The following is a 24735-nucleotide window of genomic DNA, read 5'->3' as shown; positions in this document are numbered from 1 at the left end:
ACCTAAGGCCACAGATAATGAATTATTCTCTATCACACTAGTGTACACAGAAATAAAGACAAGATGAAGCAATCACTGAGCTTAGAATATATGCTCAGTAACTTGGTGTCCCTCAATCAGTACATTGAATCCTAAATTTAAATTGTAATTAGATCAGCCGTAAAGAGTTGCTTGACAGATCATTTGGAACATGCAAGATGAATGGTTTTTGGGTGGATCAAATTAGACAACCAGGTCACTATCAACAAAGGGAAAGTTAAACAAATTAGAGTTAGAGTTTAACAATGAAACAATCCTCGGCCATTCATAGAAACTTCCTGTAGGAAATAAGTGCCCTATCTAGGTCCTGCATTTTCGGATTCACTGTCCTGAATGACTCTGGTTGTATCAAGTGTGTAAAGGAAAAACTATATTGAATCCCACAGGAAAAGTACAGCAGACAAAGAAAACATTTATTCATCATGAGGCCTGTAATATTTTAGCTGACCAGTTTTTACAGACAGAAAAATCAAATCATTGTTGATAATGACTCTAAGGATCATTGCAGGAAATACTTATACCTGAAATAAACTACCACCAGTGTGCTTATTATTACTAATTAAACATATACCTAACTCAGACAAATTAAATACAACCATAAAATTCTAGCTTCCTTTGATATTTTTGAAACAAAAATGTAATACTAAAGGAACAATGTTTTTCCTATTTGGAAAATTGCTTAAACACAGCATATACTGTTATCTAGCACCCAGCTAATTGTATTTACAGTAGGACTACAATAACATTAATGATTTCTAGCTGTTAATGATGCATTTAAATATGCATTTAAAATATGGTATGTTTAAGTTATTCAGTTATTAAAACTTCTTAGCCTAACTTTGTATTTTACTTGATGAATTTGGATTATTATTATTAAGTAATAATAACATTAGCTTACTGCATTTTCACTCATGCAGTTCAGTTCGGGTTCAATCATATTCTTCAAAGCATTATTTCACCAGCAGGAGTAAGAAGGGCATCAGTACTCAAATCCTCTGTGCCCTGACCAAAGATCCAGCCCATGTCACTGTGACACAAAATCAATCTAGTCGGTGGGCTTCCGATACATGAGGGGTCACAACTGCAGAGAGTCTCTGCCCAGGAGCTATTGTTCTTCTACTTTAAAAAGAATTTTTGTATTTATACATTTTTAGTTCTGTGTGCACATACTTTAAAGCAAAACCTACTAACTATTTCAGATAATGTCTAGCTTTTTAGATGATAGAAGTCCAACAATGAATTCAGGTTACTGAAACACAAAAGCCTGCATACTACAGTGGGCCTATTTGGTTTTACAGCAACATACATTTCATCAGACTATATTTAAGTGAATAAAGCAATTTATAATTCACCATTGATACAGCAGACTAATCACACTCCAGTTAACAGAGTTAAATCTTGACAAATATAGTGCATTTAATAAAACGTACTGGCTAATTTAATACTTTTCCTAAATCTGGTAATTACATTAAAAAAGTTACATGGACTCCATCTTACAATATAAAGCAGTAATGTGGTCCTGACATTTCACAGTTTACGACTGGAATACATTCTATATGGGTTTTCTCGGTGAGTTCTAGTTTCCCCTTAACATTATGTAGTTATGTTAAATGATATAATGATTTAATGTTAAACTAACGGAACATGAGTGAAACAGAATTTCTGTATGTGTGAATGTACATTTGAGAACGCTTTTCTGTCTCCTTTATGAATCAGCTTTTGCTTCCTATTCTGCACACAGTGCTTTGAGGAAAGTCTCCTCCTCTGCATGACCCGGTCCTGGATAAAACAAGCTAAGAAAATGGATAAGTATAATATACAAGTCAATCCACAGTACACATCTTTGTCACATAAGTATTGTCCTGCAGTCTTGAGAGACACTGCTGCAAAATCAAAGACTTATAGCAAAAATGAAGACGACAACATTATGTAACTAAATTGGTTACACTGTAACAAATTCTGGACTAACTGAAAATCACCTTCAGAGTCTGCATAAGTAAATCAGTTAATAAGCAGAAAAACAAATCTAAGCTGTAACCCCCCTTAACAATTAACTGAAATTTATTATACTGTATACTGACTTTTATTTTTTACTTCTGCACACTAACTCTGAAAGAAAAGAGAAAGAGCATAGAAGGAAGTCAAAACCCAGTAATATTCTCACAAAAGGCTCTAAACTATAAGCAAGTCTGGCATAAAAATACTAATTTTCTACTGATGTTAACATAGGTTAGTCGGCCTGAGTGCCTGTATCATGGGTACCTGTCCATTTAAGGGCAGTTCAGGGTTCAGGGGCAAGGACTTTAGATGTGACTTTGGAGACAGAATAGATGCAAGCAAATTGAAAGCAGAGTAAGGAGGTAAAGTAAGAAAAAGCAATATATCAAAAAGAGAGTAATGTAAAGGAGGGGAGCTGAGTCAGACTGAAAAAATGTTGAAGTAGTGTATACATGTTGATAAAATAAAGAATCCAAGTGACCTGACAAGAGCAAAGTTACACAGATGCTTTAAGACTTCACAGTTTTGTTTTTGTTTTCCTTACTTTTGTCACATTTAAATAATGACTGTATTTTCTGATATATTCTTGGAAACTCTTGGCAACCCTGTTTCCAGCAAGAGCAACCCTCAAAATGATGAGCTTTTCTAAACAGGGCATACTGTACATAACCCTCAAAACTGAACATTTTAATTAAAAGTAATGCAGGTAATGGAGTTTCATCTAAAAACACTTTAATTCACCTCACTATGAATGTTCAGACCCCGTTCATATCAGATGTTAAAGAATATTGCATCATAAATTCAACACTCTCCAATACTGTAAAAACAAAAAAGTCAGATACTGCTATTAAAACATGCCATTAAGCAGAAATATATAAATGATAGTATTAACCTCAATAATAACAACTCTTCTGTAGCATTAAATAAAGAAATCAAAATAATAGATGATATCAAGAAAGCACTGAATTGAGAAGAAAAAGAATGAAAAAGGAAATGAAGACCAATACAACAATTTCCCAGTTAAAGAAAAGGGAGAAAAACAACAGCGGAATTGATGAATGAAATGAAAAATCAGAGCCACAATATCCACAGTCACAGTTCATTGAACAAAAAAGAAAGACAGAATATAGAATTGAGGGACTGCTATGAAATCATTTTTGTGATCCAAAAAGAGAGTGAATGTTATACATTTACAAGAGATCAGATAAAGGACAAGCCACCTTATAAAAAAGGTGTATTATCAAAGAAAGTCATATTCATGATCTCCACCTATAAAAGAAAATATTTCTGAGGGGAAAATGGAGGGACACAAACATAACAGAGTTATCAGGAATAAGAAATGGTTACAAAAATGTTATACTCATACAAATTTCACAAAAATAAATGTTTACAATGGAATACAAAATGTAAATACTAGAAACGTAAGCAAAAAAGGTATGCTGCAAATGATTAAAAAATGTTTCTCTTTTTACCATCACTGTAAGAATTACAAAAAATGCTCAGCAGTTAAAATAAATGACAGACCCATATGAATAATGAATTTATAGCCAAAAGTTTTACACAGTGGAGTGTCTACACATGGTATGTCTGGCCAAACGTAATTTCCAAAGGCTTAGAGAAATTTAAAGAAAAAGGTACGTTCACCTTTAAAAGTACAATTGGATAACCCAATACTAGGCTATACCTCCTGGAAAGAGATTAATAAGAAGATGCTTCATTTCTCAGTAGGAGAGCAATTTAAGCTATACTGCAATAATCATAAAAAACTATTTAGCTAACAATATTACCTCTGAAGAGATGGATATCTACTTTAAGATCGCTCAACAGGAAACACAGAGCAAACAATTCAGAAAAGGTACAGACAGCATAACATTCCGGTGTGTTTAGGGACTTAGCGAAGTATTTGAGTTACTTCAAAGAGTCAGTTTATGCATTTTGTTTATTAAATATTTTTGTAACAGTAAGCCATATTCAAATTAACAGTGATAATAGAATGCAATTAAATATGTAGTAGGCTACATTAAATACACAATTATTAACAGTACTTAACAATATCTTTGTTAAAAATGTAGGGCAAATAGGTTTGTGGTGACTCAACAGCATTTACAAAGCGCAGATTCCAATTGAAGTAATATAAAAATGGCATTGAATGGTGATCTATTGTAAGAGGTTGGTTGTGGAGGATCAATGACTAAGTGCATTTCAAATTTCGTAGCCCCTATGCATGAGGTGTCCTGCTGGTGGAACACTGCATTATTTCAAATTTTTTTGTTTTTGTTGCAATAAACTCACAGCTCAATCAAAAGCAATAATTTAATTTTTTTGATCTTGTTCATGGTATAATCAACATAACCCCAAATGATCGAAAAGGCCCCTTGATAACCCCTGAATGGTGCCAATGAAGGGATCAACAATGCAGTGTGACATTTTTTACCCCATTTATAATCATTCTCACTTCATCCCTTCCTCCCTATACAGAAACTAGTGTGATTTCACAGGGCAAATAAAATCGAAAAGCAACCTGGTATGGTGGGGGAGGTAGAGGCGAGCAAAATTGGAAATGGGGTAAAAGATATTTCAGAGCTGTGTCGATCCTTTTGGCTGGGGAGAGTTGGATGGAATTATACCGTCTACAAGTCTCATGTGCTCACAATGCAGTGAAGGCCATCTGCAACCCAAATGTGACTGAGAAACACTAGTTTAGGTATATGTGTGGTGTGTGTAACTAGCTTTGGGGACCCTGCTCTGTGCCCAGTACAGCCAGCAAAGGTATTGTCCTGATCCTCGCAACCCACCACCGGATGAAGCTAGTATGAAAATGTATGTATGTACTTAAGTTTATTGCAGACATGAAATGTAAGAAAAATACAACAACAACAAAAACATGCTAAACTTCTGTGAGGCAACTGCAGCAGAAGGCATTGAAAGATGGGTGAACTGCAGCACAAAAACTCCAATCCGTTGTACAAAATATAATGTTTCTCTGTGTCTAGTGGTAAACTGAAATGTTTCAAGGACTGGTATGAAAAATAGTTTTGACAGTAAAGGTTTAATTATCCATACATTTGCAAATTGTTTACAGGTTGCTTTAGAGTGAAATATAGTGTGTGTATGTTTATGTGCACACGTATATCTTTTTTTTAATGTAATAAAAACACATAACTGCAACATTTGCTTTGTTTATATGCAGAAGAGTAAATGTTTCCAAAAAATGGGGCACAGTGCACCAACTTGGCAATGCTATGGGATATGACATCTAAAACTTGTCACAATGACAGCCTACAGACAGGGCAGAAAAGAAACGATTTCAGGGTTGTTGAATCAAACTTTCTTGGTCATGAACTATAAAATCTAGTTTTTTAGACAGAAATCCCTAAAGCACTATTTTTTGTGTTTTATTTAGTTCATATTGGTGTAAACAAAGGTTTCTAATCATATAAACACTTTCATTCAAAAATATGGAGTGTTGTATATGCTACTCTTCAGCCATTTGCAGCTCTTTATTTATATACGCAGGATAATAGCCATTTACTTTTTGGATATGTCATTTAGGCTCAATATTTTAAAAACACCTTAGAGCATAAGGGTTAAAATATAACAATTTAAAATGACCTACCTGAAGATGATTTAAAATCTTTTTAAGCTTCAAGGTAAAACTGTTGGTTGGGTCAGACCATGATGGAGTGCAGGTCTGGAGCTTTTTGTTATAAATTATGTTGTCAGAGATGGTGCTTATATAATTCCTTTCCAGATAAGTGACTTGTTTTTTTTTTTATTTTTACAATTAACTTACCTCAGGCACCAGGAGAAATTTTTTTGCAGTCACTAGTGGTTGTCAGATGAGTAAAACAGGAAAACATAAAAGATTAAGTGACCACCTCTGAAGGTAAATTTAAAACAGAAAACTAACCCATAATAGAAGTCACAGAGAATGTTTCTCTGTTTTAAAAAAAAATAAATTCAACAACGCTTTTCATTAGGTCATTTTGAAATTCCAAACAATTGTAAAGAATGCTATATTTGAGATATCACCTCAAAAAACGAACTTTTCCAACAAACTCCCTTAAAGACGTGAACTAAATTTCAACAAAAGCAGTCCACTGGGAGCCAAATTGTTTCATGTGGTCAGACAGATGGAAACACTAAATGTGTTTCAAATTGTATGTAAATGCATCTAAAACACATTATTACACTATTAATAAATAAAAATAAATTGAGATTATCTGTTTACTGCACTGCAGTGATTCTGCTTTGTTATATGCTATATAAATAAATTCATATTGACATTGGTTCTAGTATATCTGCATGGATTAAACTACTTTATACTAGTCCAGAAGCCTCAGTCCACATTAATAACACAAATTCGGATTTAGATCTGTTGGGCAACCTTTTGACTTGCATCAAGACACAGATGTAAGGAGTGTAGGAGAAAGGGCCCGAGACATGGAAGAGTTTGATCTGAGCAAACAGGACAGTAAAAGAAGAGATTATCTCATGGAGATAAAATGAGTCATACCCAACACCACGAAAGAAGAGAAAATAAGACTGATCCATACCATGGTGAACACATTAATCAAAAAATAGATTGAAAGAATGGAAAATGATACAAATTCTAAAGGCACTATATATTTCAAACTTTTGGCCTGAAATCAAAGATGTAATCTCATTGCATATCAATATAAAAATGATGTGCATAGTGGAAATAAGAGGTCCAGCCCAAAAAGCTTGGGACAATAAACATTTGCATATCTCACAGCCCTTCATTTTCAAAACTAAGCTCAATGAGTTAAAAAATAAATCCCTAAAACTACAGGGAAAAGAAGCTTCTTCGAGAGGTAAACCTAAATCTCTAATGCATAAAGGCAATAACAAAACCAGAGGAGGCTATACACAGTCAAGGCTAAAGCTGTTCGAGTATATAACATAAGCTAGGCTTTTCGGTTGTATTAATGGCTTGCAGAGCTCCTTTATCATGCATAACATAAAGAAAAAAACCCAAAAATACCAACAGTGCTCTAATCGCAAGAAGAGTATCTACCCATCAAGACAGGACTGGAAGACGAATCCCACCTCCAGTCTCTCATTGCCTATGTAATTTGATGGCAAGGAACTGGGGAGGAAATGGAAACAAACAATTCAGGACAGCTCATCCTGCAACCCCACATGCTGACTTCAGCTTTCAAACAGAAAATGACAGAGCTTGCAGAAAGGTCTTAGTATTGTTAAAACAAAGAAAAAATGCAAGATACATTCACATCAGCATTTAACACACCTCTGGTGTGATGCACTATTGAACAAGGGTGCAGAAGTCTGTTTATGTCCCTCTTAATATTTTTCTGTTGGAGAGAAAAAGTCAACTAAGCTATCATAATTTTATGTTTTCTGTTGTTTGCTGTTTTTTTTTTTGTAAATATCTGCCTATCTACTGTATCCATCTAGATCTAAAGTGTTAATGTAGACTTTTGCTGATTTGTACACCTTGTTTATAAATTGTACAGATTGTACATATTTCTGGTATCCTAGCTAGGAAGTGAAACAGAGATCACTAACTCAACCAACAGGAAAAACTGATAATTACTTAAGTGAGTGATCATACAATCCTCACTACAGCAGAGCACTACCCGGACATGGTGCACACACTTGTACTCCTACACACACCAGCCAATTTAGGAATATCAATTCACCTAACCTGTATGACTTTGGACTATGGGAGGAAACCTTTGTGGACACAAGAAGAATATGCAAACTCCATGCAGAGAACACCCTAGGTGGAAACCCCAGTCTCCTTACTGCAAGGTAGCAGTACTACTCACTATGGCATCATTGACCATTATGCACTGTTATTAATAATGTCAGTATTTTATGCCTCAGATTCCAATTTACTTAAGAAACATATGTAAATAAAACATACCATTTCTATATGCATTAAGTTACAATTCTGTTCCAAAGAGATGCATATAAATGCACCGGACAGATAACAGTAATTAGATATCACACATGTAGCTTGCCAGAGATTTTAAGAGTACATACAAATGGAAGAGTTTCGACCAGATACATGTAAAATTAAGTTCAATGTACCCTGCCATGTCTGCTTTCAAGATGAAAATTTTATCAAGAGAAATAAACTAGCAAGCAATGAATCAAACAAATTTATAAAAGACATATCATGGAAAGAAATAAAAAATGCTTACTAATAATCCTAATTAATAAATATAGCTCTCAACTTACCTTTGATTTCCAATGAATCTCCTTGATCTCAGCTGTAATGCAACATATAAGCAAGCTGCAGTTGCTAAAAGCTCCCTTCTTCCATTATCAGATAGCTGATGGCCTGTTGAACAAAACCAGACACAAACAAAACAAATTAAAAAACAAACAATGAGTTATAGCCAGAGTAACTGTCAGTCACAGACTTTATTATATGGTATATTTACAAATCTTAACATTATCTAATTTAGTTTTTCCTTATTACTATTTCACAACATTAATTACAAAATCAATCTTTGATCTGCCAGTGGCTAAAAAAAGTAATTCAAAACTGTTCAAGTTTAAATATAGCATTTGTTATGTTCTGTAAAAACTTCTTTTCAAGTTATTTATTCCTTCATATCATGATATTGAAATCAATTTTAAAGTAGCTCATTCCAAGCAGATGATGAATAAGAAGGCCACAAAAATACTGTCAATCCTTTGAACGGCTATGGGGAATAATGTTACACATACTCTATGTATTTATAAATATATATATTTTATAATAATATATATTATATAATAATTTATCATTTCTACATTATCAAAATGTATAAATACTATAAGTATTTCTTTGTACATAATTGAACTAATTTAATAATACATGCAATGAAGAAAAAATGTTTTTTTATATAACTTCACAATTAAAGTACAAGATGGAACTCTTTATACTGTTTGCAATGGAAAATGATAAACATTAAATATTGGAAGGAATTCATAGGTTAAAAAAACCAGTATTTATTAGAATTAGCTCTGTCTTTGCCTCCATGGACCTGTGAAGAAGGAGAATGCAAAACCCTTGGATGAATTAAACTTATAATTTTGCTTTAAAATTCAACTTCTTAGTGAATTAACAAATGAAATGACATATTTACAAAAGGAAGATGGTCACTAACAAATATTTTTAAAAATTGATATTTTTACAATAAAGATAAATTTTATCCTTAAAAAGTTCCCTAGTAGTTGAATAACTTTAAAAAAATATTACATTTTTAATACAAAAAAAGAATCTAGGGAATTAGTGTATCTATATTTTTCACATAAGATATTTTTTAAAATGTCTTGAATATTAAAAAAAACCACAAAATTGACAAATTCCCCTGATTCATTTATTCAGCACTTTTTTTTTTTTTTTTAAGAAGTTACAATATAGCCAAAGCATCCTACCAGGATGACACTAAATCTACTTGATCTGTAAACTATCTGAATACTGTCCATATATTAAAACACAGATTCAAAATAAGGATTTTTTTAATCAACATGTGGGCATTACTGCTAGTAGTCGTTGCAGGAATACCTACTTCAACAGGGAAAAAAATGGCACAAGTCTTTCGTATCTGGTTAGCAACCTACAAATTATGATTTAATAAGGCATTAAATCTTTAAAATTTGTAACAGATCAGTAACTGTTACTACTTACTCTGCATAATTTTCCTGGCTATTTTCATCATAACTCTGTTTCAAACCATATACAGGTATATGGATATTTTTTGGGATCGTGCCCTTTTATTGAGTTGACCGTCGTGTTTTGGTTTTTGTATTTTGAACATATATCATTTTTCAGTTTTGCAGATTGATGTATTTTGATGGTATTTTGCATTTGGCATTTTTTTTTACACAATCAAATGATTTTTTCATTTTTATAAGGGTGTGCTTCTTCTTCTCAAAAAAAAAAAAACTTTAACTCACAGATCAGCAAATCTCTGTATAAGGATGAAAGGAGGTGAATACTGTAGCTTTGGTGAGAGTTACAGTTAGGTCCATAAATATTTGGACAGAGACAACTTTTTTTCTAATTTTGGTTCTGTACATTACCACAATGAATTTTAAATGAAACAACTCAGATGCAGTTGAAGTGCAGACTTTCAGCTTTAATTCAATGGGGTGAATGAGGTACTTTGGGGCAGAAATAAACTCATAGGAGGAGCAGACTTGAGGGGTGTTTGGAAAGTTTATGTAGTCAAAATATTGTATTAAAGTGAAATAGAGTTTGATTCATCTAAACATTTACATTTATCTGATATAGACCTGACTTACGTGTGCCATCATATGTCTCATTTTAAAGACTGTCAAGGTTTTCCCTATAGCAGAATGGTTTAATTATTTGAATCTCACTCAAACTGCTTTTGTAAGATATATGAGAGTGAATGAACCATGTCTGCTCTATGGCAATTTAGATCAGATGCTGATTAGAGTTGGTTAGTTGCAGAAGCATCTTGGACTAAGTTGCATCTCAATGAAAAGCTAAATTGAAATGTATTAATCCAGTCTGTAAACATTACAGTCATGGCACCTGTAATGATAACTTCTTTATGAATTATGACACTGAAGTTTTATGCGGACATTGTTGAAGATATGAGAATTAACTGCCAAGAAAGAGTGAATCATAAAGATTCATATAATATGGAAATGAGCATAAAATATAATAATTACATTCTGTTATGTCTTTCTTTACATTGGTAGAGTAACAATTATTTTTCTTCATGTTGTAATGGTCATCTGAGATGTTTATCACATGCCAAGTAAGGAACATTAAAAAAATATTTTACAGTTAGGTCCATAAATATTTGGACAGAGACAACTTTTTTCTAATTTTGGTTCTGTACATTACCACAATGAATTTTAAATGAAACAACTCAGATGCAGTTGAAGTGCAGACTTTCAGCTTTAATTCAGTGGGGTGAACAAAACGATTGAATAAAAATGTGAGGCAACCAAAGCACTTTTTTAACACAATCCCTTCATTTCAGGGGCTCAAAAGTAATTGGACAAATTAAATAACTGGAAATAAAAATGTTAATTTCTAATACTTGGTTGAAAACCCTTTGCTGGCAATGACAGCCTGAAGTCTTGAACTCATGGACATCACCAGATGCTGGGTTTCCTCCTTTTTAATGCTCTGCCAGGCCTTTACTGCAGCGGCTTTCAGTTGCTGTTTGTTTGAGGGCCTTTCTGTCTGAAGTTTAGTCTTCAACAAGTGAATGCATGCTCAATTGGGTTAAGATCAGGTGACTGACCTGGCCATTCAAGAATATTCCACTTCTTTGCTTTAATAAACTCCTGGGTTGCTTTGGCTGTATGTTTTGGGTCATTGTCCATCTGTATCATGAAACGCTGCCTAATCAATGACTGCATTTAGCTGGATTTGAGCAGACAGTATGCCTCTGAACACCTCAGAATTCATTCGGCTGCTTCTGTCCTGTGTAACATCATCAATAAACACTAGTGACTCAGTGCCACTGGCAGCCATGCACGCCCAAGCCATCACACTGCCTCCACCGTGTTTTACAGATGATGTGGTATGCTTTGGATAATGAGCTGTTCCACGCCTTCTCCATACTTTTTTCTTGCCATCACTCTGGTAGAGGTTGATCTTGGTTTCATCTGTCCAAAGAATGTTTTTCCAGAACTGTGCTGGCTTTTTTAAGATGTTCTTTAGCAAAGTCCAATCTAGCCTTTCTATTCTTGAGGCTTATGAGTGGCTTGCACCTTGCAGTGCACCCTCTGTATTTACTTTCATGCAGTTTTCTCTTTATGGTAGACTTGGATATCGATACGTCTACCCCCTGGAGAGTGTTGTTCACTTGGTTGGCTGATGTGAAGGGGTTTCTCTTCACCATGTAAATGATTCTGCGATCACCCAGCACTGTTCTCTTCCGTGGACGTCCAGGTCTTTTTGAGTTGCTGAGTTCACCAGTGCTTGCTTTCTTTCTCAGGATGTACCAAACTGTAGACTTTTCCACTCGTAATATTGTAGCAATTTCTCGGATGGGTTTTTTCTGTTTTCGCAGCTTAAGGATGGCTTCTTTCACCTGCATGGAGAGCTCCTTTGACCGCATGTTGTCTGTTCACAGCAAAATTTTCCGCATACAAGCACCACACCTCAAATCAACTCCAGGCCTTTTATCTGCTTAATTGATAATGACATAACGACGGACTTGCCCACACCTACCCATGAAATAGCCTTTGAGTCAATTGTCCAATTACTTTTGAGCCCCTGAAATGAAGGGATTGTGTTAAAAAAATGCTTTAGTTGCCTCACATTTTTATGCAATCGTTTTGTTCACCCCACTGAATTAAAGCTGAAAGTCTGCACTTCAACTGCATCTGAGTTGTTTCATTTATAATTCATTGTGGTAATGTACAGAACCAAAATTAGAAAAAAGTTGTCTCTGTCCAAATATTTATGGACCTAACTGTAAAATATTTTTTTAATGTTCCTTACTTGGCATGTGATAGACATCTCAGATGACCATTACAACATGACGAAAAATAATTGTTACTCTACCAATGTAAAGAAAGACATAACAGAATGTAATTATTATATTTTATGCTCATCTTTATGATTCACTCTTTCTTGGCAGTTAATTCTCATATCTTCAACAATGTCCGTATAAAACTTCAGTGTCATAATTCATAAAGAAGTTATCATTACAGGTGCCATGACTGTAATGTTTACAGACTGGATTAATACATTTCAATTTAGCTTTTCATTGAGATGCAACTTAGTCCAAGATGCTTCTGCAACTAACCAACTCTAATCAGCATCTGATCTAAATTGCCATAGAGCAGACATGGTTCATTCACTCTCATATATCTTACAAAAGCAGTTTGAGTGAGATTCAAATAATTAAACCATTCTGCTATAGGGAAAATCTTGACAGTCTTTAAAATGAGACATATGATGGCACACGTAAGTCAGGTCTATATCAGATAAATGTAAAGGTTTAGATGAATCAAACTCTATTTCACTTTAATACAATATTTTGACTACATAAACTTTCCAAACACCCCTCAAGTCTGCTCCTCCTATGATTTTATTTCTGCCCCAAAGTACTTCATTCCAACGCTTTTTAGATTATAAGGAGCTTTGCTTTAACTCCTGCAAATGTTATGATAAAGGTAGTACCTATGAGGTACTGCCTGTGAAACACAGTGCTTGAGTTACAAAGCTCAACCTGTGATTCTGAGAAGGGCTCAGAACACCCGTTAGACACAGTAGAAATATTAGTCTGTTGTAACAGATGTTAAAGTTCCTCTATATCTGCATCAAATGCTACAGTACTGGGACGAAGAAACCCTAAACATGGTTTAAACAGCTTATCTTTGTGTTATAGCTGGAGCCCTTAAGTTTTTTAAAGTAATAATCAAATGTAGGTTCATTCTGGATTGTGTATTTGTCGCTCCACCTTTAATTACAGTACATATGCAAACACAGTGGATCAATGTGAGAGCTGTACTGTTTTTATTCTCATTTAAACTTAAAATTTGGTTTCTTTTCAGCTTCAGCTTTTAGTTTGGCCAGCAAAATTTTTATTATAACAGCAACTTCATCATGCTTTCATTTTTGGCATTAAGCTCTTTGATGTTTTAGTCTAGTTTAAATCTGCACCAAATAATGAAAACAATGGTTTTGTGCATTGCCCTCACACTAAATTACTAAATAATGACCCAAAACTGATTTTTTTTTTTTATTAAAATACCTGCAATATGACCAAAGTCTACACTGTCTGGGAAATTATGGACATTAATCAGGGAAAGACCAAGATTTACAGTAACTAATGTCTATCACACCTTTATTCTGGTGATAATGCAAAAAAAAAAAAAAAAAAAATCCTTACCTATGGCTTTATATCTTAACTACCTATTTCAAACACCTTAGCATTTCTTGCTTAACTTTGGAAGTGACTAACATTTGACATACTAACAGGAAACATAAAACTCTAACAAATTCCTTATTTAATTAAACTTTATTAAATACCTTAAGGACACACTTGAATCCAAAGTCTCCAATTCCTTTTAAAAAATCATGGGGTGATGACAACACAAAACTGATATGTCTAATGCAGCGAAAAGCAGGAACAGTGGCTAAAAATGCTGATGTGAAAATCTTTTAAAAACAAATCAATGATAGTAATTAAAAATCTTTGTTACCACATCATTTTATAAGTTTTGAATATAGGATACCACAAGCCATTTCCCAATATGAGTTATGCTAAATGGGGATAATATTACATTTTTAATACAATACCTTTCAAATGAGCAACCTATATAAATCCACAAAATATAGGACCTCTGAACAGTTGTAAAAGCAACATACTTGTGCAGTTTAGCCCCATGTGCAGTACATATTTATACAATGAGAAATGTCTAAATAAGACAGAAAACCAACGAAAAAAAGACTCAGAATTTAGAAGCAGTAGTAATTACAAAAACTTAGTTTATCTGCCTAGTTGATGCATTGTGACATTCCTTAGTAAATTTCACTAGGCTCTTATCGAAGTGTTAGCCACTAGCTGGCTGATGTCAGTATTATGCACTATTATATTACTCACTGTATCTCCTATTTTATTCCTTTCACAGTGCTTTGTTCTAGTTTGTCTTTTGTGGTAGCTGCTGAGCCATTAAACAGCTACTAAAATAGAGTGCTTAAAATTGTGAACAGAGGGATTCAGAGACAGTTTTCATGATGGACCATAAAAATACTGCTCTAGCTTGGCCAGAACTGAAAAGTTACTGGTTTCAATTGCAAAGATGTTGCAAAGATGTTTAGATGAAGCCTCATCCCTAGACAGATGCTTATTTTTGATTGACACAAGTAGGTATCCGGCTATCCTAATGTACTCTCACAACAACTTCCCTTTCCTTAACAGGGGAGAAAGATGACAACCTGCACAGTTTTACATTATATCACATCACTGATTTGGTCAGCATAGGGCAAAAGAGATTGATTTATAGGCTTAAGAAAATTTGGGATCAATCAACTTTAGAAGCACAAGTCTCAAAGCTAATGAATAGATATCACCTGGCCTCTTAGTCCACAGAGATATCACAGGCCAGTGTTTATCATATTAAGTTAAGGTATTTCTACAATGTGAGTAGAAAGCAGTACCTATGGGTCATATTAAAAACTATAATCAAGACCCCCTCCCTGAAATTAGACAACTAATTTGCTCTAAAATGTCCATAATTAAATTTCTTTCTATCAACCTTAGATTTATACTTTCCAATTACTGTACCTCTATCTATACCATTGCTTCCTTTCACTTGGAATTCCAGGAAATTCTCCTTCCCTGGTGAATTTCTCTCCTGGAACTTTTCCCAGTGTCAATGAGTTTCTTTCTCTTCACAGGCTGACTTCCTGCTAATGTATCTGGTGCTTACGCTTTGTGACAGATAGAGGGCACTATCGTCCTCTTGAACCCTCTGACTAGACTCTAGACACCAGGTAAAAGTCCAAATATTATTTTTATTTGAACAATCACGTGCACAAAGCACCCTCCACTCCACAATACTCATAAATCACCAATAATCAATCAATACAATCCTTCACACTCCCAGACATGTTGCCTCCCTTCCACCCAGCTCAGCTCGACCTTTGGGAGTTCCCATAGTCCTTTTATAGTCCTTGACCTGGAAGTGTTTTGCCCTCTCTGTCCATGTGACCTGGAACACTTCTGGGTCAGATAAAAACTCTTCTTCTTCACCCCGGAAGCATGTCATTCTTCCTGTCGCTATGACTACGACGTACTTCGGGTTATAGGGCACATAATAGTCTCTGGGCCTTCCTGCAGCGTCCTCTGAAGGTACCCATGGTATCCAGCAGGGCTGTGATGAAAAACTCCACTGTCCATGATGCCCTGCTGGAACTCGGGGCACCTCTATGTTGCAGGCAGGGCTCCACCTGGCGGCCTGGGGGTATTGGCCGGGATAAAAGACCGGCCATGTCCCACAGCTTCTTCTCAAACATTGTGTGGACTGATGAAATTCCCATCATTATGCACAAGGACGAAGCGCCATCTCTCAGGAGTTGCATCTGTACTAAGAACACCAGGCTCAGACCATTCCATTCTCCAAGTTAAGATGTAAACAGACCTTTCTAACTAAAACGTATAAACATACACTTGAAGCATTTGACTAGAAACTGTCTGTTTGAACCTACTGCAATTAAACCACAACAAGTTAAAAGATAGGTTTTTCTAAATTGTGAACTATATTCTCCTCCTGCTTATGCTGATTGTTGACCTTTTGCATAGCTGCTCCTACTAGTTTTAACTGCTCCTTTTGCAACTAATTATCATGACACACTTTTCAAAAGTTTACATAATTATACTAAAAGAACATGAATCCAATACTATTAGATTCATCATCAAGGTTGACTTTAAAATTCAAAAGACTAGGCAGCAGCTGCCCTGTTAAGTAAAAGATGTTTCTCTTCAAGAAAATTACAGAAATTTTCATGTTGTTTCCAAGAATAAATATATAAATTCAAATTATGTTATGCACCAATTGTACCCTAAATGTGTCTTCACATATCATAACTTACCTTTAAATCCATCTGGATAAACTTCTGGAAGGAATTTAGTACTGATGTCTCCCTTTACAAAACGGGGATGAATAAGAATATCTCTCAGCAGAGATATGTTATGTGTCACTCCTAAAACGAAAAACAAATACTTTATTCAAAGTAACTGACTTACATTTGATGACTCAAACTTGTTTGCATTAAGCAATTTGTATGCAATATATAGCATAACATACACAAAACTCAAATTTCTTCGCTTAAAAATAAACTGCAGTTAAATTATGTTCTTACACTTAAACACATTGTCATCACTCATTTCAGCTCATCTATCTTCTGCTAAGTTATGGAAAGGAAAAAACTTTACGTTCCAAACTGCTGGGTGGCATACAGTATTGGTACACCCTCACACAACACCCATGCTGGTTTCAAATATCTTGCCCAGCGTTTGATCAGGTGGGGGTTTATGTTTTCTCCCAGTGTCTGCATGGGGTATTAAATATTTCTCCCATATTTCCACTTTTTTTTTTTCTTCTTTCTCCTTGCTCTATATACTGTTTATTTCATGTAATGAAGTACTGTTCATCTTTCTGTTTATGTAACACTGCTGCTGCAAAGCTGGCACTGATTTCTCAGTGGAAAGCTTCTGTCTCTCTTTCTTGTTCCTTGTGGAAGTCCTCATTTTAAAGCTTGTTCTTCTTGTCTTTTCTGAATTGCATTTTCAGACATTCATTTGTTGCTCAGTGATGTCGCTCCTTTTCTGTAGAATCTGTTCTCCAGAGGGGTCACTGTGTGGCTATTCTGTGACTCATATCCTTGTTTTCTGTTCCGTTAAGTCTTTTGTTCAGTCTTGCATATATATTTTTACAAAGCCAATTTGTAAGTTTTACTTTGAGCATTTGGTCATTTCAATAAAAAATGTTATCACAAAAAATAGTAAACCTTGTTTTAGCATGGTAACTTGAATTAAACTGTTTTTAGTATGGCAATGTGATTTTACACATGGAAGGATGGTAAACAACAATGCATAAATAATTAAAAAAAAACAACAATAATAAACAAACAGCAATAGTTAACAATTGCTTATGGAAAATAGTAGTTTGACATATTCACAACAGCAATATTCAGCCTTAACCACTCTTCATATAGCTACTGCATAGACTAATAAAGGGAGAGTTTCCGACAGATTTTTTTTTCTTTTATTTACTTTTTTAAATTAGCAACGCATCTCCTTGCTACCATCATCTACAAGGAGAGATATGCAGGAAACACTGTAAAATAAATAATGAGATTATAAAATAAATAATTTTTCCCCTTTTATTGGACGGCAAATATACAGGTAATAAAGACCTGGACATCGACATAAAGAATACACACAAGCCTAGTCTGCAGTAGAAATAAAATCTTGCAGTACTTTCTTATATCACCTGCTTTGTGCTCGAGTAAATACAAATTATCATCAATACACTAATAATCAAATTGCCCTTCATTCGTTCAGAATATAGAACCAATAAAGGAAGCACTTTAAGACAGAGAAGTTTTTATCTGTTGGACCTTTACATGATAACTAACTTTTTCTACGCTCTCAAACATACACAGTATTTAATTTTTGGAAAATGTCCGGGATTAAAATATTTAGAGATTTGTACGTAGATAAAGTCTTTGCATCCGGCCAACAGCTAAGCTTCAAATTTAACTTCTTATCAACACAATTTTTCATTACTTTCAAATTAGAAACTTTGCTAAACAGAACCTGCCCAATTTTCCTCACTCCCCACTTATTTCTATTCGAGAAGAAATACTGATCAGTCTTGAAGACTCAGATAGCATCTCTGTAATATATAAAAACATTTTAAAGTCCCTTCCTTTCAAAGATCCCCAGATACAGTGGAGAAAAGACCTTTCACTTAATATTTCAGAAAATGAAGGCAGCCATGCGTAGAATACACTCTAGCTCCAATACGTGCAAGGCATTCAACTTAAGATCTTTTATCGAGTGCACTTATCTCATTTAAAATTGTCCAAAATATAACCAGAGCAAAATTCAACCTGTGAATGTTGCAATCGAGCTCCAGCCTCACTTGGCCACATGTTTTGTGTGTGTACCAAATTAACATCATAATGTTAATGTTTGCTGGATATCATGGCCGGCCTATACACTGGTACTGTGAGTGCTGTGCAGAGTGGAGGCAGAACCTCTGTGTTTTTCCCAGTTTATTCTGGGGTTTGTCAGGGGTGTGTTCTTGCTCCTACTCTGTTCAATGCTTGTATGGACTAGGTGTTGGTCAAGGTCGTGGGGTTCAACAGCTGTGGGGCATCTGTTGGTGAAGAAAGATTCACGGATCTTGACTTTGCTGATGATGCTGTGATCCTCGCAGAGTCACTGGAGGCTCTGATCAGGGCACTCGAGAGACTGAGCGAGGAGTCTGAGTGTCTGGGCTGGATAAAAACCAAGATCCAGGCTTTTAATGACCTCTTGGGCACAGCCATCACCAGTGTGTCTGTTTGCAGAGAGATTGTTAACTTTGTCGAGAGATTTACTTACCTTGGTAGTGACTTTCATGTCTCTGGTGACTTTTCCTATGAAGTCAGTAGACGGATTGGGAGAGCATGGGGGGTCATGAGGTTGCTGGAAAGTGGTGTGTGGCGCTCCCGATATCTATGCAAAAGGACAAAGGTCCACGTCTTTAGAGTCCTGGTGCTTCCTGTCTTGCCCTGTGAATTTCCCCTTGGCGATTAATAAAGTATCTATCTATCTATATGGTTGCGAGACATGGATGCTATCCAGTGACCTGAGACGAAGACTGGACTCCTTTGGTATTGTTTCTCTCCGGAAAATCCGGTACCGTTGGTTTGACTTTGTGTCGAATGAACGGTTGCTCATGGAGTCCTGAATGAGGCACTTTACCTGCATTGTGAGGGAGCGTCAGTTACGGTAATACAGCCATGTGGCGCGTTTCCCTGAGGGTGATCCAGCTCATAAGATTCTCATTGTTGGGGACCCGAGTGACTGGACCAGGCCAAGGAGTTGCCCACGTAACACCCTGCTGTGGCTGATAGAGGGTCATTTCCGGATGGTGGGACTGGACCATGTGTTTGTCTGGGGGGTTGCCAACCGGAATACCGAGTTGTTTCGTTGTGTAGTGGGTGCGGCAACCACTGTACCAGTGCATGCTCCCCAACTTGACTTAACTTGATAAAAGTGGGAGAGAGGGGGAATGGTGGTGTAGAACAATAGATTTGAATTCTGGGCTTGGTCACTGTCTATGTAGATTTTGCACATTCAGTGTGTGTAATCTGCGAGGACGTGTAGCCCCATTCTTTGGCTTATTCCTGTCATTTGTCCACTCAGCTGGATTATACTGCTTAATAATAAATAACTGAAAAGATGAGGGAAAGAAGGAGGCAGCAAAACACTGTAAGTCAAGACAATAGAAGGGGTTAAAGAAAAAATATTGATAACTCAGGATTTATTTTTATAAATAATACACAATTTTGTTTTTTGTACAGTGGTAGGCATGGGCGTCTTGAGTTGTAGTATGCAAAGATTAAGGCGTTTTTCTTCTGTTCTACCATTCTGCCTACAAGGGTAGCCAAGCAGATCAGAATATTTGCTGGCTGTTTTAATTTTTTTCCCCCCGATTTCCACTGACTTTATCTATAGTTAAAGCAGTGACATGCATAGGATGGCGGCTAAATTAAAATGGACAAATAGCCTGAAACTGACCAAACCAATGTTGGGTCACTGTGATCAAAACATCCAGCATCATGCTTATTCTGCTGTTTTGTTCTGAGTTATTCCCTGTATAAACATAGCAGCATAATGCCCATCAACTCCAACAATATAACCTGGTAATCACAACAGAAGATCATGAGATGGCACAGAGAAAACAAACCGGTCTTTACAATGGCACCTTTTGTGACTGACACTGATAATCAAAACAATGACAGTGGTGAAGAACGGATTTTGTAACATTTTGCAAATAAAGGCTTCTGTAGAGCAGGGACCAGTTGCCACTTATAATTGCATAGCAAGCACTGATGATGAGACAGCAAAACAATACAGTGCTGACTGGCTTTTTTTTTTTTTACTTTGATGTAAATACATAAATTGAGGACACCTAAACACAATTGTACAATCACCAAAAAAATGTGCTTTTGTAGTTCGTGCACTGGAATCTTATATTTTTACAAGAGCTCCTAAGGAGAACTGTAGATCAATGAAATGCATTGTTCTTCTGTTTCAGTTCACTCCTTCTATCTGACTTTTAAAGTTTCTTCTTAATTCTAACTGGTTTAGTCCAGCACTTATTACTATTTCCTGTTTGGTGGTCATGCTAAAAATTATGCAAAAAATTTAAATATCACAGCATTCCGAAATAGGCTAACTGTACATGAGGCAACATTTCAAACAAACTTCAATTGTGGGCAACATATCATAATCAGAATTCTGACAAGAGAATTCATGATTCTGTAGCCTCACACTAAAAACACTAATGTAAAACTGAAAAGTTGCAAATTATAATTAAACAATTAATACATGTCTTTTTTTTTTAGTTTTCCAAATACTAGCTTATATTCTCCACATAGTTTAAATAACCAACTTTCAATACAACCATCTCTATCAATTGTATTCTGAGTGCCTTGGCATGTGATGCTTGAAGTTGTGCCCGGTGAAAGTTGCTATTTAACATAATTGAAGTAATTGTTCATAGTTACAATATTTTGAATTTTGTAAAGGAACAGCTAATTAATAGATAACAATCAACTTTGCAACTAATGTTACCTACAAATGTAATAGGAGCCCCATCAGTCTCAGCATTTAAATCAAGGGTGAAGACTCATTATTTTAGCACAGCACACTCTTGTGATAGCTGCTGCTGAGGCAGTACATATTCCTTTTTAATTAATTTCAGTAATTGCTTTGATTGTCCATTACTAAATCTTTCCCACTTTCTCTGTCTTCTAGGTGTCCGTGGTGGTGCTTTGTCTGCCTTGCAGTGGATGTGTCATTACAAATGACAAATCTATTTTCAGATGTTTTGCATTTAACTGAAATTGTCATCAACTGCCTGCAGAATGATTCATTTCAGAATGCAACTGACCTACAACAATTGGAATCAAGAATTGAAATAAAAAATACCTCATATGCATAAATGTATATATTCCACAATGTTTTAAATTATTTGTTTACACACACATCTTTTTAAAAGTATCTGATAATTACCATATAATATAATGGACTATTAAGTATAAGTACACTTAAGAAGAATACATTGTATTTATTTGAATTGAAAAATGCATAAATAGAGACAAGTGAAGAGCGTACACAATGCATATGTGAAAACCATGCCACAAGTTATCTAAAAGAAAAAAAAGAAAATTCTGATCTGCACTTCAAATTCAGAGCATTTACTATATTATAACTCATTGACATACAAGTTACTTATACGCCAGAGGTGTCAAACTCAACTACCCCTGGACCTTTTATGAAGTGGTCTGATTCATCAATATTCAAAACACATTTCATAAAGCCCATGCCAAATGTTATTTTTCTCAAAGACTACCTTTAACCTGCTTTATATATATATATATATATATATATATATATATATATATATATATATATATATATATAGACTGTACCCACATATGCAGTAATTTAGATACATTATCTTTACCCATGGCATTATACATTTTAAATATTTGATCATGTTTATCTGCGCAGCACAACATATTGCAACTACTAACCTGCAGTTAGAATGGAAAATGATCCAACAAGAAAAAGTGAAAAGAGGATGACATGCCACACTGCTATAAAGAATTTTAGTGTTAGCATGTTGCCAAACATGTGACAGTCTCACAAAGGACTGCAAACATAAGCTGCAGCCAGTGTCCTCACTATTGGAAGCTCCACTGGTGTCAGGGATAGCCAGCCTGCTGCCACCATCCAACACTATGTTTTTGTCATTTCTAATGACTTGTTTTATGTACTGTATGTGGAGAGAAATTGCATTTGCATTTCCACTCATGTTAAATGTGACTGTTGTTTGTGTCAGATCAAATATGCATGTTGTTTATGTGATCCATCTATAGCGTTCACAATTTTGTGGTTTTTTTCCTTTTCTATTTGGTGAAATGCCATCCAAATGTGTCTCATATTAATGAAAGTATAAACTGATGCTTGTTGCTTTAGCTGTCACCGGTGTCCAGGCTTTCATTCTCATTTGACGTTATGCTTGTATGTAATTTTTTTCACTCAATGCTGTATCTGTCCCATATTCATTGGTAGCTTTTCTGGCTTGCAGTGTCCAAGGAAAAAAATGACAGTTTCATGAGAGACATGAAGGAGAAAAAAAGACATACCTGCGAGTAAAGACAATGTAGCAGTACTGAAATATTCTGTCCCATAGGGTATATAAAGTGTTACTTTGACAATTCATAAAATTTAGTTTGACAACCCTGACATAAGCAAAAAAGTCAGACATGTTCTTGAGACTGGGTCTCATACCCACAAATGTATGATAAATAAAAGATTTTGATTAGTCAGTTACACTACTTTTTTCTGCTTAACTTTTAATATACAGAGAATTCATACCTTTACTTCTAAACTATTAACGTAACAGATTCTATTTAAACCAATGGTTTCATCATTCAAGTTGACTTCAAACATAAAACATTCATATTAAGCTTTCCAAATACTGTTATCTCAAATGTGTAAAATATAGAATTTGACATTTTATGCTGCCAAAAATTTTGAGACAGAAACGTTAATATTAATAAAATAATACGGGAAAGAAAACTTGGTGTCATATAATTATAGCAGATGTTAGAGCATGTACTTATGTCCTGCCTGTAAAACCTCAGACTACTCCTGAGACAGAAGGTATTCTCGGCACGGAAATTTGTTTACAAAAAAGTGAAAAGGGAGATTGACAAGGGAGTAAAACAGCACAAAGCCAAATACAGAATCGTAATTATGGAAATGTCTATAAGTTCTATGAGGCCTGACCTGAGCAAGTGCTGTTGGGATCCCATTTTAAGAAGTGGCTGGCCAGACATTCTCTTCAGACTTCCACATTCTTTAAGTTGCAGTCTTTTTAAAACTTTCCATTCACACTTTTAACTTGCTGCTAGATTTGGCCAATCCTTCATTCTGTTGTCTTAGTCATCCCCTGACTTAGTGATACATCACAGATCAGTACAATAAAAAATGAGCCACCAGACAACAATGTCCTTTGTTATACCTGACCTTCTTCTAGTGGACACCAGGTTCTCAGTAGTTTCTTCCTGGGACTGTAATAATACATTTAAGATACAATAACTAAACATGTGACAGATGTAAATCTATTTCATTTACTTAACTCACCATATAAAACCTGACAATCTTTGCTGGACCCACAATGCTAAAAAGGCACAAGACCACCTCTTTACATTCAATGCTGTCTGTGGAAAAGGAGGAAGAATAAGACAATACTGGGAATTTTTTTGCACCACAGAAGGAGTACATCTTATGAACAGCTGGGGCTCTGCCCGGCAGACAACAATACAGTAACACCTGGTCGGTCGGATATCATACACCTTCCACCCAAGCAGTATGTCACACTGCTTAATCCATTGCATTACGTATGCTTAAACACTGTAGTATATTTTACTGTTTTTTCTTAGGCTTTTCCATACCTTGTGGCAGTTTATTAATTATCCAATGACAAAGTCCCAATTTCATTTAAATATATATTTTGTATGCCTGCTAAGAGCACATCGACAAGAAAGAATTAGAAAATTACACATGATGATTTTTATCTCCATCTGGGCTAAGACAAGAAGTGGGTGCTACAAAAAATTTTAATTTTCATCCTCTACTTTGCTCAATTTCAGGTGGTAACGTTTTATCTCTTGCCTTATATATAAACATCATCCTTTTGGAAAATTACATCTTATCCTTCCTCTGCACACATAACTTTAACTTTGTTCTACATATTGACTTTTCCCCTCATTTATTTTAAACTTAGTAAGGTATTCATTCAACTTTCCCAGTATGATCTGCTGGGTTTGCAGAACACTCCTTTGCTCTCTGTGTTTGGCATTTTGCCATTTCTGTACAACTTACGAAATCTCAACTCTGCTGCTTCAATCACAGTTATAGA

General features: G+C 35.2%; 1 protein-coding gene across 1 annotated transcript in view; it reads right to left on the bottom strand.

Annotated features, from left to right (window-relative positions):
* pcca (propionyl-CoA carboxylase subunit alpha) overlaps positions 1–24735 on the bottom strand; it is a 705208-nt gene that overhangs the window by 258182 nt on the left and 422291 nt on the right. The window contains exons 17-18 of the mRNA XM_028799956.2: positions 16613–16723; positions 8266–8368 (exon numbers count right to left, since the gene is read on the bottom strand). Of these exons, the coding sequence (XP_028655789.1) occupies positions 8266–8368; positions 16613–16723 (214 nt within the window). The remainder of the gene's footprint in view (positions 1–8265; positions 8369–16612; positions 16724–24735) is intronic.

This window comes from Erpetoichthys calabaricus, chromosome 4, assembly GCF_900747795.2.
Source record: "Erpetoichthys calabaricus chromosome 4, fErpCal1.3, whole genome shotgun sequence".
Classification (NCBI taxonomy): Eukaryota; Metazoa; Chordata; class Cladistia; order Polypteriformes; family Polypteridae; genus Erpetoichthys; species Erpetoichthys calabaricus.
The sequence above is the reverse complement of the archived record's forward strand: the minus strand, read 5'-3'. Positions and strand labels throughout refer to the sequence as shown.